This window comes from Thalassophryne amazonica, chromosome 16, assembly GCF_902500255.1.
Source record: "Thalassophryne amazonica chromosome 16, fThaAma1.1, whole genome shotgun sequence".
Classification (NCBI taxonomy): Eukaryota; Metazoa; Chordata; class Actinopteri; order Batrachoidiformes; family Batrachoididae; genus Thalassophryne; species Thalassophryne amazonica.
This window is the reverse complement of record NC_047118.1, coordinates 47,615,229-47,630,256: the sequence shown is the minus strand read 5'-3', so window position 1 is coordinate 47,630,256 and position 15,028 is coordinate 47,615,229. Positions and strand designations below refer to the sequence as shown.

Below are 15,028 nucleotides of genomic sequence, written 5' to 3'. Positions count from 1 at the left end.
TGTCTGACTCCGTGGTATCAACTCACAAACTCGTAGCTTAAAGCAGATAACCCGTAAGTTGGAGAGGAAATGGCGTCTCACTAATTTAGAAGATCTTCACTTAGCCTGGAAAAAGAGTTTGTTGCTCTATAAAAAAGCCCTCCGTAAAGCTAGGACATCTTTCTACTCATCACTAATTGAAGAAAATAAGAATAACCTCAGGTTTCTTTTCAGCACTGTAGCTAAGCTGACAAAGAGTCAGAGCTCTATTGAGCTGAGTATTCCATTAACTTTAACTAGTAATGACTTCATGACTTTCTTTGCTAACAAAATTTTGACTATTAGAGAAAAAATTACTCATAACCATCCCAAAGATGTATCGTTATCTTTGGCTGCTTTCAGTGATGCCGGTATTTGGTTAGACTCTTTCTCTCCGGTTGTTCTGTCTGAGTTATTTTCATTGGTTGCTTCGTCCAAACCATCGGCATGTTTATTGGACCCCATTCCTGCCAGGCTGCTCAAGGAAGTCCTACCATTATTTAATGCTTCAATCTTAAATATGATCAATCTATCTTTGTTAGTTGGTTATTTACCACAGGCCTTTAAGGTGGCAGTAATTAAACCATTACTTAAAAAGCCATCACTTGACCCAGCTATCTTAGCTAATTATAGGCCAATCTCCAACCTTCCTTTTCTCTCAAAGATTCTTGAGAGGGTAGTTGTAAACAGCTAACTGATCACCTGCAGAGGAATGGTCTATTTGAAGAGTTTCAGTCAGGTTTTAGAATTCATCATAGTACAGAACAGCATTAGTGAAGGTTACAAATGATCTTCTTATGGCTTCGGACAGTGGACTTATCTCTGTGCTGTTCTGTTGGACCGCAGTGCTGCTTGTTGATACTGTTGACCATAAAATTTATTACAGAGATTAGAGCATGTCATAGGTATTAAAGGCACTGCGCTGCGGTGGTTTGAACATATTTGTCTAATAGATTACAGTTTTTCATGTAAATGGGGAATCTTCTTCACGGACTAAAGTTAATTATGGAGTTCCACAAGGTTCTGTGCTAGGACCAATTTTATTCACTTTATACATGCTTCCCTTAGGCAGTATTATTAGACGGTATTGCTTAAATTTTCATTGTTACGCAGATGATACCCAGCTTTATCTATCCATGAAGCCAGAGGATACACACCAATTAGCTAAACTGCAGGATTGTCTTACAGACATAAAGACATGGATGACCTCTAATTTCCTGCTTTTAAACTCAGATAAACTGAAGTTATTGTACTTGGCCCCACAAATCTTAGAAGCATGGTGTCTAACCAGATTGTTACTCTGGATGGCATTTCCCTGATCTCTAGTAATACTGTGAGAAAGCTTGGAGTCATTTTTGGTCCGGATATGTCATTCAAAGCGCATATTAAACAAATATGTAGGACTGCCTTTTTGCATTTACGCAATATCTCTAAAATCAGATTCTTGTCTCAGAGTGATGCTGAAAAACTAATTCATGCATTTATTTCCTCTAGGCTGGACTATTGTAATTCATTATTATCAGGTTGTCCTAAAGTTCCCTAAAAAGTCCCCTTCAGTTGGTTCAGAATGCTGCAGCTAGAGTACTGACGGGGACTAGCAGGAGAGAGCATATCTCACACATGTTGGCCTCTCTTCATTGGCTTCCTGTTAATTCTAGAATAGAATTTTAAAATTCTTCTTCTTACTTATAAGGTTTTGAATAATCAGGTCCCATCTTATCTTAGGGACCTCATAGTACCATATTACCCCATTAGAGCGCTTCGCTCTCAGACTGCAGGCTTACTTGTAGTTCCAGGGTTTGTAAGAGTAGAATGGGAGGCAGAGCCTTCAGCTTTTCTGGCTCCTCTCCTGTGGAACCAGCTCCCAATTCAGATCAGGGAGACAGATACCCTCTCTACTTTTAAGATTAGGCTTAAAACTTTCCTTTTCGCAAGGCTTATAGTTAGGGCTGTATCGGGTGACCCTGGACCATCCCTTGGTTATGCTGCTTTAGACGTAGATTGTGGGGGGGGTTCCCATGATGCACTGTTTCTTTCTCTTTTTGCTCCGTATGCATCACTCTGCATTTAATCATTAGTGATCGATCTCTGCCCCCCTTCACGGCATGTCTTTTTCCTGTTTTTTTTTCCTCAGCCCCAACCAGTCTCAGCAGAAGACTGCCCCTCCCTGAGCCTGGTTCTGCTGGAGGTTTCTTCCTGTTAAAAGGGAGTTTTTCCTTCCCACTGTTGCCAAGTGCTTGCTCATAGGGGGTCGTTTTGACCGTTGGGGTTTTTTATAATTATTGTATGGCCTTGCCTTACAATATGGAGCGCCTTGGGGCAACTGTTTGTTGTGATTTGGCGCTATATAAGAAAAAAGTTGATTGACTGATTGATCTGCAGATACTGACCATGTGGTACAACATTCCTGCTGGGTCAAAGACATTTCTGTATTTAGTTCTTGGGCCAGAACCCTGAAAGTGGGTGTGTAACTCCCATTTATGCTGGAAAAATGTACCACCCATGATTTACTGGATATACAACCCCTGGCAATAATTATGGAATCACCGGCCTCGGAGGATGTTCATTCAGTTGTTTAATTTTGTAGAAAAAAAAGCAGATCACAGACATGACACAAAACTAAAGTAATTTCAAAGTGGCAAACTTTCTGGCTTTAAGAAACACTATAAGAAATCAGGAAAAAATAATTGTGGCAGTCACTACTTTTTTAGACCAAGCAGAGAGAAAAAAATATGGACTCACTCAATTCTGAGGAAAAAATTATGGAATCACCCTGTAAATTTTCATCCCCAAAACTAACACCTGCATCAGATCAGATCTGCTCGTTAGTCTGCATCTAAAAAGGATTGATCACACCTTGGAGAAACGTGTTGCACCAAGTGGACTTACAGGAATCATGGTTTCCAACCACGAGAGATGTGATTCAAGTTGAAACAACAGGAGAGGATTATCAAACTCTTAAAAGAGGGTACATCATCACCGCAATGTTCGACAAAAGTGATGTGGGTGTTACACAGTCAGCTGTGCTCTAAATTATGGGACCAAAAATACAAACAACATGGGACGGGTTTACAGGCCAAACAGGTACTTGGTAGACCAAGGAAGACATCAAAAGCGGTCAAGACAGGAGAACTTAAAGCCAATATGTCTCAAATCAAAAATGCCACAACAACAAATGCACAACAAAACAAATGAGAAACGAATGAGAGGAAACTGGGAGTCAACATCTCTATGAGCCGAACTGTAGAAACCCCTAAAAGAAATGGGATTACATACAGAAAAGCTAAACGAAAGCCATCATTACACCTAAACAGAAAAAAACAAGGTTCAATGGGCTAATGAAAAGCAATCGTGGACTGTGGATGACTGGATGAAAGTCATATTCAGTGTGAATCTCGAATCTGCATTGGGCAAGGTGATGATGCTGAAACTTATGTTGGTGGCCGTTCCAATGAGATTTATAAAGATGACTGCCTGAAGAGAACATGTAATTTCCACAGTCATTGGATGATAGGGGTCGGCATGTCAGTAAAGGCACTGGGGAGATGGCTGTCATTCATCATCAATAAATGCACAAGTTTACGCTGATATTTTGGACAACTTTTCTGTATCCCATCAATTGAAAGGATGTTTGGGGATGATGAAATCAGTTTGCACGATGATAATGCATCTTGCCATAGAGCAAAAACTGTGAAAACATTCCTTGCAAAAAGACACATAGGGTCAGTGTCATGGCCTGCAAATAGTCCGGATCTTAATCCAATTGAAAATCTTTGGTGGAAGTTGAAGAAAATGGTCCATGACAAGGCTCCAACCTGCAAAGCTGATCTGGCAACAGCAATCAGAGAAAGTTGGAGCCAGATTGATGAAGAGTACTGTTTGTCACTCATTAAGTCCATGCCTCAGAGACTGCAAGCTGTTATAAAAGCCAGAGGTGGTGCAACAAAATACTAGTGATGTGTTGGAGCGTTCTTTTGTTTTCATGATTCCATAATTTTTTCCTCAGAATTGAGTGAGTCCATATTTTTTTCCCTCTGCTTGGTCTAAAAAGTAACCGTTACTGACTGCCACAATTTTTTTTCCTGATTTCTTATAGTGTTTCTTAAAGCCAGAAAGTTGCCATTTGAAATTACTTTAGTTTTGTGTCATGTCTGTGATCTGCTTTTTTTCTACAAAATTAAACAACTGAATGAACATCCTCAGAGGCCGGTGATTCCATAATTTTTGCCAAGGGTTGTATGTATATCCCTAGTTAATATTTCTGTATAATAGCCATGCTAGGGTGGTAGCTATAGTCAGGTTGTGGTATCTGTTCCTGAAATCCTCCTGTCCTGTGCACCAGCAACATTTCCTGTATATTCGTTTTGTGACTTTTGTAATTTGTGTTGGTAGCGTCTGGTCTGCTTGAGGTTTCTTCCTCAGAGGGAGTTTTTCCTTACCACTGTCACCTCTGTGCTTGCTCTGGGGGTTGGTAAGGTTAGACCTTACTTGTGTGAAGCGCCTTGAGGCAGCTTTGTTGTGATTTGGCGCTATATAAATGAAAATAAATTAAAATTGAGATTACACAGGGTTCAACATTTAAAAATACTCCAATCATATGGAAAAGTACAACACATTATTTTTCTAACTATAAAGATTCTTAAAAGGTATAGTTTCAATTATCTATGTCTGAATATCAAAACAGCAAAAAATGTGACAAAGGTCAATTTCAGTTTGTACAGGGGTCTTAAAATTGCTCCAGTTTTGGAAAAAAAGTGATGCAAAATACAGACTGAGTTAATAGGGCTCCAAAAAGGAATAGGCTGCACCATCTGCAATGCATAGCCATGACATTATGGGATGTACTATGTCATATATTGAAATCCAATAGATATTGACATTGTTTGTCTGTATTGGAGACCAAGCATTCAACACAGTCAAAACCCCCAAACATTCAGCAACACATAGTCCAAACTATTCCTTTTTGGAATATCCATGAACACACAAATAATGTGGTTCTCAAAAATGATTGGAGTATTTTTAAAATTTGACCCCTGTGTAATCGTTCATTAACCCCTACCTGGTTACAGCTATCACCCCAGGATAGCTAGCATACATTTTCAAATCCCTGTAGATCAGTTACTAAAATGCATATCAATAGTTTTTCCCCAACCTGGCTGGAGTGACCAACCTGCCTGTCCCACAGAATAATTGTGATTAACACCGCTGTGTTACTTCCAATAATTTCTTAAACACAGAAAAATGTGAAAAATTCAGCAACAGTTTGCCAGAAGGCACGTGGGAGAATCAAGCTAAGATTCAATCTGTTTTCTTGTAACAAAGTTGTTTTTGTGCCATTCCACCTTAAAGCTGCATAACTGGTGATGCAACAATCAAAAGTGGCACTGTGCACAGTTTCACAGAAATATACAACTCCTTCAGAGTTGTCATGGGTGTCTTGGTGGCTTCCCTCACTGCTCTCCTTTACACATGGTTGGTTTTTGAGAACTTACACCACAAATTACCAAACTGTATAAATGTATTTCTTAAACATTGATGTGAATGAAGTTTCAGACGTATTCACTGACTTGAAAATGTTCATGTACAGTGCATCCAGTGCATCACTTTTTCCACATGTTATGTTACAGCCTTATTCCAAAATGGAGTAAATATTTTTTTCACTCAAAATTCTACTCACAACACCCTATAATGACAACATGAAAAAACCTTTTTTGAAATTTTTGCAAATTTATTAAAAATAAAAAACTAATTATCAGATCTCTCCAGAGATGTTCAATCAGATTCAGGTCTGGTCTCTGGCTGGGCCACTCAAGGACATTCACAGAGTTGTCCTGAAGCCACTCCTTTGATATCTTGGCTGTGTGCTAAGGGTCATTGACCTGCTGAAAGATGAACTGTCGCCCCAGTCTGCGGTCAAGAGCACTCTGGAGCAGGTTTTCATCCAGGATGTCTCTGTACATTGCTGCATTCATCTTTCCCTCAATCCTGACTAGTCTCCCAGTTCCTGCCGCTGAAAAACATCCCCACAGCATGATGCTGCCACCCACCATGCTTCACTGTAGGGATGGTACCCTGGTTTCCTCCAAACATGTTGCCTGGCATTCACACCAAAGAGTTCAATCTTTGTCTCATCAGACCAGAGAATTTTGTTTCTCATGGTCTGAGAGTCCTTCAGGTGCCTTTTGGCAAACTCCAGGTGGGCTGTCATGTGCCTCTAACTAAGGATTCTGGCCACTCTACCATACAGGCCTGATTGGTGGATTGCTACAATGGTGGATTGCTACAAAGACGGTTGTCCTTCTGGAAGGCTCTCCTCTCTCCACAGAGGAATGCTGGAGCTCTGAGTGACCATTGGGTTCTTGGTCACCTCCCTGACTAAGGCCCTTTTACCCGATCCCTCAGTTTAGATGGGTGGCCAGTTCAAGGAAGGGTCCTGGTGGATCCCACCTTCTTCCACTTATGGATGATGGAGGCCACTGTGCTCATTGGGACCTTCAAAGCAGCAGAACTGTTTCTGTACCCTTCCACAGATTTGTGCCTCAAGACAATCCTGTCTCTGAGGTCTACAGACAATTCCTCTGACTTCATGCTTGGTTTGTGCTCTGACATGCACTGTCAACTGTGGGTCCTTATATGTAGACACGTGTGTGCCTTTCCAAATCATGTCAGATCAACTGAATTTACCCCAGGTGGATTCCAATTAAGCTGTAGAAACATCTCAAGGATGATCAGTGGAAACAAGATGCACCTGAGTTCAATTTTGAGCTTCATGGCAAAGTCTGTGAATACTTATGTACATGTGGTTTCTTACTTTTTAATTTTTAATTAATCTGCAAAACTCTCAAAAACTTTTTTTTACATTGTCATTATGGGGTATTGTGTGTATAATTACAATGAAGAAAATGAATTTCACCCATTTTGGAATAAGGCTGTAAATAAAATGTGGTAAAAGTGAAGGGCTGTGAATACTTTCTGGACACAATGTATCCATTCTACATAAATAAAGACTGTTATAATAAAGACTGCTGAAACTTATATATGCCATTATTTTGGGTTTGATATGAAGTCATTGTAAAATGTATTGTGAAATTAAAGAGTATAATTTTAGCAATATTAATATAAAAAAGCTTTAATTCTTTAAGATTTGACATCATAAAAAAATTCTAATGTGCAAAAGCCCAAGGGTGCATAAACCTTGAGATGTCATTATAAAATATTTATAATAAAGAACTCCCTTCAGAGTTTCATTACTTATGTTGTACTTCATGATGGCCATACTCATTGTGGGTTTGATTTTGGCTTTGATATTATATAATTCATATCACGCTGCAGAAATATGTTTATTGTGAGATTAACCCTCTGGAGTCCAGGGTGTAATTGACCGTTTTTGACTACTTTTGGTTTTACGTTCATAATTTACCTTTAAAAATGGTTACTTTGCCTTGTTTGGTGCCATTTTTTCAGCAAAGCCTCACCTGTGTGACTTTAGTTTTTCATTCATTCTGACATACTGTATTCACACAGTGAACCTAAATTCATACAAAATATATAATCTGAATAGAAAAAAAATGTTATTTTTTTACTGCGAAAACCCCAAATGTTTAACAAACCATTTTTATAACTTAGAATGCAAATATCAATTCTAAATTACAAAAACATATGTACAAATGTAGCAAACAACAAAGTTATAGACAACATTTTATGTTAAAATATTGGAAATGCTTCAGGTGTTTTTTATACAGCTATTTACAAAACAATAAGATGCCACAAAAATTATTTGTGCCACTCAGAAAAGCAATTCCTGTCTAATACAAGACCTCTGTCCTGTGTTGGACATCACGGGCCTGACACTAGGTCATTCCACCTGTTGTCCATCTGGAGGCAGCGTTGGCTCCTCAGTTTCGTTTTTGAAGGCTGTTTTTTTTTCTTCTCAGTCTGACTGATATCCCCACCCAGGTGGGGGTGAAGATGTTGATCAGTCCACGTGAAATTGTGATTTTCATTGGTTGATGTGATGTATGTTCCACCAATGATAAAGGGGAAGATGTTTTTATTCCCCACAGCCAGGGGTGACAAAACAGGCAGACATTCACGCATGTGTTGAAGGCAGCACCTCCACAACCAAATACGTAGGTCTGTGATAATTTTTATTTTGTTTACATTGTGCTTTTTCCATCAAATGATATTTTTTTCCCTTGTAAATGCTCCGGGCAGAGAGGAGGAAAGAGGGAGAGAACCTTCCGTTCGCACACATGCTGGACAAAGCAATCACACAAAGCACCACTCCACACATAAACATAGCATTCAGGAAAAAACCTGGCAAAAATTATTAATAATTATTCAAGGTCTATCAACAACATTTCAAAACTGGTATATAGGTTGAAGTTTGCACTTTCAACAAACATTCAAATAGAAATTCAGTGTGTTGGGAATTTGATGGGAGGACCGCTTAATTCGGTCATGTGACTGCTGGTGAGAGATTTTGAGGTGATACTGTCGCTTTAAGGACTTCCCACGGAGCGAGACGTCGTGCAGCGCTCTCAGGCGCTGTCGTCAGCCTGTTTCAACCTGAAAACCTCCACATTTCAGGCTCTATTGATCCAGGACGTCATGGGAGAACAGTGAAGTTTCGGAAGAAGTCGGTTTCAGCATTTTATCCGGATGTTCCACTGTTAAAGGAGATTTTTTTTAATGAAAGATATGCGGACGGATTGCAGCGTCGGCTTACAGCCGCCGCGACACTCTGCCACAGGAAAAACACCTCTGTTGGAAGCCTTAAGGACAAGTTGGAACATGCCCAGCTGTTAAACAATTTCTCAGATACTCACTCCACTGAAAGCCATCAAAAGCCGCCTGGATTTTACAAATGGTTATCAACACGGAGGTATTTTTCCTGTGGCGGAGCGTCGCGGTGGCTGCGAGCCGACGCTGCAATCCGTCCGCACGTCTTTCATTAAAAAAATCTCCTTTAACAGTGGAATATCTGGATAAAATGCTGAAACTGACTTCTTCTGAAACTTCTCTGTTCTCTCACGACGTCCTGGATCAATAGAGCCTGAAATGTGGAGGTTTTCAGCTTGAAACAGGCTGACGACTGCGCCTGGGACCGCTGCGCGACGTCCCGCTGTGTTGGAAGTCCTTAAAGCGACAGTATCACCTCAAAATCTCTCATCAGCCGTTAAAATTTTCACCGAAAACCAGCTTAATTTTTCGAACCGTGTCCACTTCAATGTGCCTCACAGGTTTAGAAAAAATTTTGATCAAACAAAGCGCCAGTCTCTCAGCAATTTCTCAGACAAAGGAATTCCGACAAGGGGTTGGACGACTCCTCCCACAAGGAGTGCTCACAGGCGAATGACATCACCGACAGGCGTGGAAAAACTCACGCATGCGCATGAGGGTTCAAGCATGTCTGACGTAAAAACATATGAATGAAATCCATATAGTTTTTGAAAAAATAAAAAGGACCTATACTTTGACAGCCCTCGTAACTTTACAATGTTTAATGAAAAAAAAGCCTGAATTATTTATTTAAGATTTAACATGATAATGAACTTTAATGTATAAAAGCTAAAAGTTTCACAAACTTTTGCATGCCATTGTACAAATATTTACAGGAAAGAATGTATTTTAAGAGCATCCAATAGTAGTAAAACATAATGGGCCCTACCTTACACCTGGCACAAAGCAGTGAACAGTGCAGTTATTGTTAGTTATTGACAGTTTCCAACCAATGCAATCATTTATATGCTCTGCCTTCGCATCATGTACATCTCTTTTTCCTAGGCGGGGGTCTGAGCCCCCTCTAAATATCACAGTGTGTGTCTGAGGATTTGTGTGCTTTGAGGTTATTAAAATTTAAAAAATTCACATTTTAAATAAAGTCATAATTCCACACTTGGTTGACAATCAAATCTAATTAAAAAGATTATTTTCTTTGTTTTAACCAAAGAGGAAAAAAGTGAGGAGACACCGTTCATGTCATTTAATTATTATTATTTTTTTACTGAATCGCTTTATTCTTTTTTGGGGTGTGCAAATTGTTTTTGCACCTTCTGTCAAGATAGGGCCCAACGTGTATGCAGCCAAACAGCACAAATGCCTGAGAATTCTCTTGTTTTGGAGCTGTTCGTATCAATGTCGGCAGCTGCAGCACTTGGACGTTGTGGATGCAGAAGACATATATGTGGAAAATGGAGAGAAATGTGACACAGTAGAGTAGAAGAATTGCAAGAACAAAAAGCTGTACTTACTGGTACCAGGGATGTTTCTGTATTGCTTCCAACTGTAATCAACAAACACAAAATCCAAGTTAAGATAATGACCACAGCACATTTCTCTAATGGTTTGGTGGTTCACATGAAATAACTGTTGTCCAAGTGGGCTAAAAAAAATCCTGAGTCAAATGTGTATTCCAGATGGAAGCTTAAAGCATCAGCATATTGCTTCCACATATAATGCAGGATGTTGTTGCTATTTTTCACAATGATGACCAAAAAGTCACAATTATATTTTGGGAATTGTCTCAGGTGACCAGTACACTGCAACATTTTGGATGAAGGGTCAAAACAACGACAACAAATTATTTCAAAATGGCCTGCAGGAGGCCCAAATGCCTCACAGCTTTCCAATTTTAGCACATTACACAGTCAGTGTGACCGTATAAAGTCGCCCTCCTGCATGCAGCGTGTAGTCATCGCGTCAGTACTGCAGTATCTCTTGGGAGAAGAGTAACAGAGCAGCTGCAGTTTTGCAAGAGTATTTAAATGAACCAAGTGGGCGCGCTGTGAACGCCACATTTGAGCATCTGCACAGAAGAAACTAGAAGGCAGCAAGAACTTTATTATCCTTCCAACTGCTCACTTATACAGTAGAAGCGTAGTTTACTCACATATGGAATGCAGTGTCTGCCTTAAAACATGAAAGTGTTTTTCTCTGATGAGCTCCAGGTGTCCTTCTAGACATCAGCGTTAGTTTCAGCATCATTAAAACTTTTGAATATATCTAACTTGAGACTGAGTGCCAGTTGTTACCGGCACAGCACAAATGGAAATGTGTGATTTCACACCCTGCTGTACTGCTTCTTAACTAACACTATATTGCACTGAAATCGTATGGTAGTACTACAGAGTCAGACAGACAGATAGTCTGACATGGTTTTTGGTTTCATTAATCAGGAGCTCATCAGATCCTTCATCTGTTCCACTTGACAGTGGCGGCTCCAGAGATATTTGGTACAGGTGGGGCTAAGAGGATGGATACTGACTGATGGAATGATATAATTTGTAGGAAATCTGTAAATAATGTAAATCTCAAATACCTGCCATAGGTTTGGATGATAAAATTCTGATAATAAAGGATAGCAATAAAATTTTTGTTGATAACGATGACACGTTTTAAACAGTTTTGCTCTATATCAACAGACCGAACAGCATATTACACAGAAGAAACATGGGATGAGTCAGCCCAGTAAAAGTGGAAAGAAAGCTCTGGAAACTAGTTAATTTTAGCTTCTCTGTTTTTATTTATTTATTTATTTTTAGCTTGGGGTTGCTGCATTGACAGCACAAAGGAGGAAGGAAAACAAGTGAGAGAGTGGAATGGGCAAGCTACATAAAAACACCTCACTCACTCATCTTCAACCACTTATCCAGGGTTGCGTTGTGGGGGCATAAAAACAACTGTGAAAGTTAAGTTGCATCATCCTCTAAAGCTGAGGAAATCATTAACAAAAAAAAAGTAATATAACTGAGGGCTGTAGTGGTGCTTATATGTACGGTGCATCCAGAAACTATTCACAGCAATGCGCCTTTTCCACATTTTGTTACGTTACAGCCTTATTCCAAAATGGAGTAAATTCATTGTTCCCCTCAAAATTCTACTCACAACACTCCATAATGACAACATGGAAAATGATTTTTTTTTTTTTTTTTTTTTTTTGCAAATTTATTAAAAATTAAAAACTAAGTATTCTCACCGTTTGCTCAATACTTTGTTGATGCATCTTTGGCAACAATAACAGCCTCAAGTCTTCTTGAATATGATGCCACAAGCTTGGCGTGCCTATCTTTGGGCAGTTTTTTCTCCATTCCTCTTTGCAGCACCTCTCAAGCTCCATCAGGTTGGATGGGGAGTGTCGGTGTACAGCCAATTTCAGATCTCTCCAGAGATGTTCAATCAGATTCAGGTCTGGGCTCTGGCTCCACTCAAGGACATTACAGAGTTGTCCTGAAGACACTCCTTTGATATCTTGGCTGTGTGTTTAGGGTCATTGCCCTGCTGAAACATGAACTGTTGCCCCAGTCAGGAACACTCTAGAGCAGGTTTTCATCCAGGATGTCTCTGTACATTGTTGCATTCATCTTTCCCTCAATCCTGACTAGTCTCCCAGTTCCTGCCACTGAAAAACATCGCTACAGCATGATGCCACCACCACCATGCTTCACCTGGCACCTGGCATTCACACCAAAGAGTTCAATCTTTGTCTCATCAGAGAATTTTGTTTCTCATGGTCTGAGAGTCCTTCAGGTGCCTTTTGGCAAACTCCAGGTGGGCTGTCATGTGCCTTTTACTCAGGACTGGCTTCCGTCTGGCCACACTGCCATACAGCCCTGATTGGTGGATTGCTACAGAGATGGTTGTCCTTCTGGAAGGTTCTCCTTCTCCCCCAGTTGCCCAGTTTAGATAGGAAGCCAGCTCTAGGAAGAGTCCTGGTGGATCCGAACTTCTTCCGTTTATAGATGATGGAGCCCACTGTGCTTACTGGGACCTTCAAAGCAGCAGAAATGTTTCTGTATCCTTTCTGGAGACACTTTCTAGAGTTCTTCCCAACAGCGTCTGCTTGCCTAGTTTGAATAGCTGTGTTCATCACTGTCTTGTGTTCACATTTTAGGTGGCCATTTTTTAAAAACTTTCAGTCACAGCTGACAGTTTGCATTTCTTTGGCTCCATGAAACTAACACCAGCATATGTAGCATAGCACTGCACTTTGGCTCTCAAAATGGCATGCTGGTAAACTGAGTTTTCCAGTATGTCATGACGTCATGTCACAATTTTTACCCACATGGTTAGTGGTGGACCCTTTATTTGCATACTATGGAACAAAATCATGACAGTGCTCAAGAAAATGAATTAAGTCTTTTAAAAAATCTAACCAAAGGGATTATGCTGATAATTATTCTTTTCAATATGCTTTGTAAAGTTCATATTACTGTGATTGTAAAAGTTAATCTTTGGTATTTCAAAAGCAAAAGATTGGAATGGAAAACAACAGCTTGGGTCGTGGTTTCGGACCAAAGTATGGTTTAAACTCACCGTGAGTCTCTTGTCAGCGGTGACCTCTATCATTCCTTTGAGCAGTTCTTGGCAGTCGGGGGGTATGAAGTGTGGCATATGGAACACTCCACTCTTCACTTTCTCCAGAAGCTGCCGCAGGTTGTCATGGTCAAAGGGCAGAGCACCCTGAGAAGACAAGGGAGACGATACACAAAAGGGAAATGGAAAGTGTTATTTCTGTCATACTGAAACTTTCAAAAAGTTTGTTGAGTTATTTAGCCTCTTCCGTTCATCATACAACATTCTTGGACTAGTTAAGCCTGACTGAATACTAAGTACAGCACTCAGTGTTACCAAAGTCCTGCATGTTTATGAACAATCTAAAGTGTAGCGCAGACAGAAGTGGCTAGCAAATTATAGACAAAAAAGAAATATAACAATACTAAAATACCTTCAACCGTATGTCACCATGCTAACATCTGCGAAATGTCTTACAAGTGACTCCAGAGGTGTTATCAGGTTACAAAAACAATGTTTTCAATTTTAGAACTGTTTATTTCTTGCTACCTTTTACATATGACAAAAGATATATTTACACACAAACAATAGGGAGTTTTGCAACTAACGTCCGCAAAATGTCTTGTAAATAAGTTCAGAGGTGTTATTAGGTTCCAAAAATGGCATTTTCAGTTTTAGGAGAGTTTATTTCTTGGTCGCTTTTACATAATATATGAGAAACATGTATATAAACACACAAAACAAAGCGGTTTTGGAGAAACCAGCCACTGACGTCATGGTGCAGCTCATACCCTGATTGGTTGTCACAAAACAAACAAAACAGAACACATTGAAACAGAATGTGACTTTTTAACCTCTTAAAATACCTCTTAAAATATGTCAAGGTTAGCCATCTTTGAACTTGTCCAAGTTCTGTGTCCCAAGAATGTTCCCTGTAAATTTGAAGATTATTGCAGTAATAGGACTGGACTTATGCTGAGCACAGATGGATAGACGGATGGACGCAAAGCCTTCACAATACCCGATGGCCATAGGCCTCGGGTTAAAACTGAGTGGAGCAAAAAAAGGAATGCTGGAGGAATGTCTTACTACAAGCAGAGCAAAGAGAATGACTCCACAACTCCAAACATCTGCCCTGCGACCGTCATACTTCTCCCCCTGAAACACAAATGTGAGCAGTAGATGTAGAGATATTCACACCCTGTAAAAATTGACTTTTGTTTCAGTGCAAAAGGTACAGTCAAAAAAGTGGTTTTATTCATGATAATTTATAATTTCAACGTTTGCGTTCAAACAAAACTTATTGTGATGTTGAGTTGAATCACATTTAAGTCAGCAATTGAACTTAAGGTTGTAAGTTGAACCACCTTGGTAAATTTTACAGTGTACAAATACAGATTGAGAGGAAGGACTCACTCTTATGACCTCTGGGCAGGCGTAGTGTGGAGATCTACAAAAAAGAAGGGCAAATTAGTACATTTGTTAAAGGGATTCTGTTATAAACCTTTTAAGCAGATTAACATAGGTCACCAGGTAATTTAAAGCAGATATTAATTACAAAATACCACATAGACACTGACATAATGCATCTTAAATAATATAGCAAATATAATGATGAAAGTAAAAGGCAATGGCGGGGCAATTTATGCCGTGTGTGTGCACGTAATACTGCACTATGTGAATCATCATCATAAAGGAGGAGAAAGTCCACTAAGAC

General features: G+C 39.7%; 1 protein-coding gene across 2 annotated transcripts in view; it reads right to left on the bottom strand.

The window, feature by feature from the left end:
• The window catches only part of LOC117527595 (serine/threonine-protein kinase BRSK2-like), an 84,290-nt gene that overhangs the window by 46,754 nt on the left and 22,508 nt on the right, over positions 1 to 15,028 (bottom strand). For both annotated transcript variants that reach the window (XM_034190014.1, XM_034190015.1), the window contains exons 6-9: positions 14,728 to 14,761; positions 14,401 to 14,469; positions 13,333 to 13,479; positions 10,272 to 10,303 (exon numbers count right to left, since the gene is read on the bottom strand). In XM_034190014.1, coding sequence (XP_034045905.1) covers positions 10,272 to 10,303; positions 13,333 to 13,479; positions 14,401 to 14,469; positions 14,728 to 14,761 — 282 coding nt within the window. The remainder of the gene's footprint in view (positions 1 to 10,271; positions 10,304 to 13,332; positions 13,480 to 14,400; positions 14,470 to 14,727; positions 14,762 to 15,028) is intronic.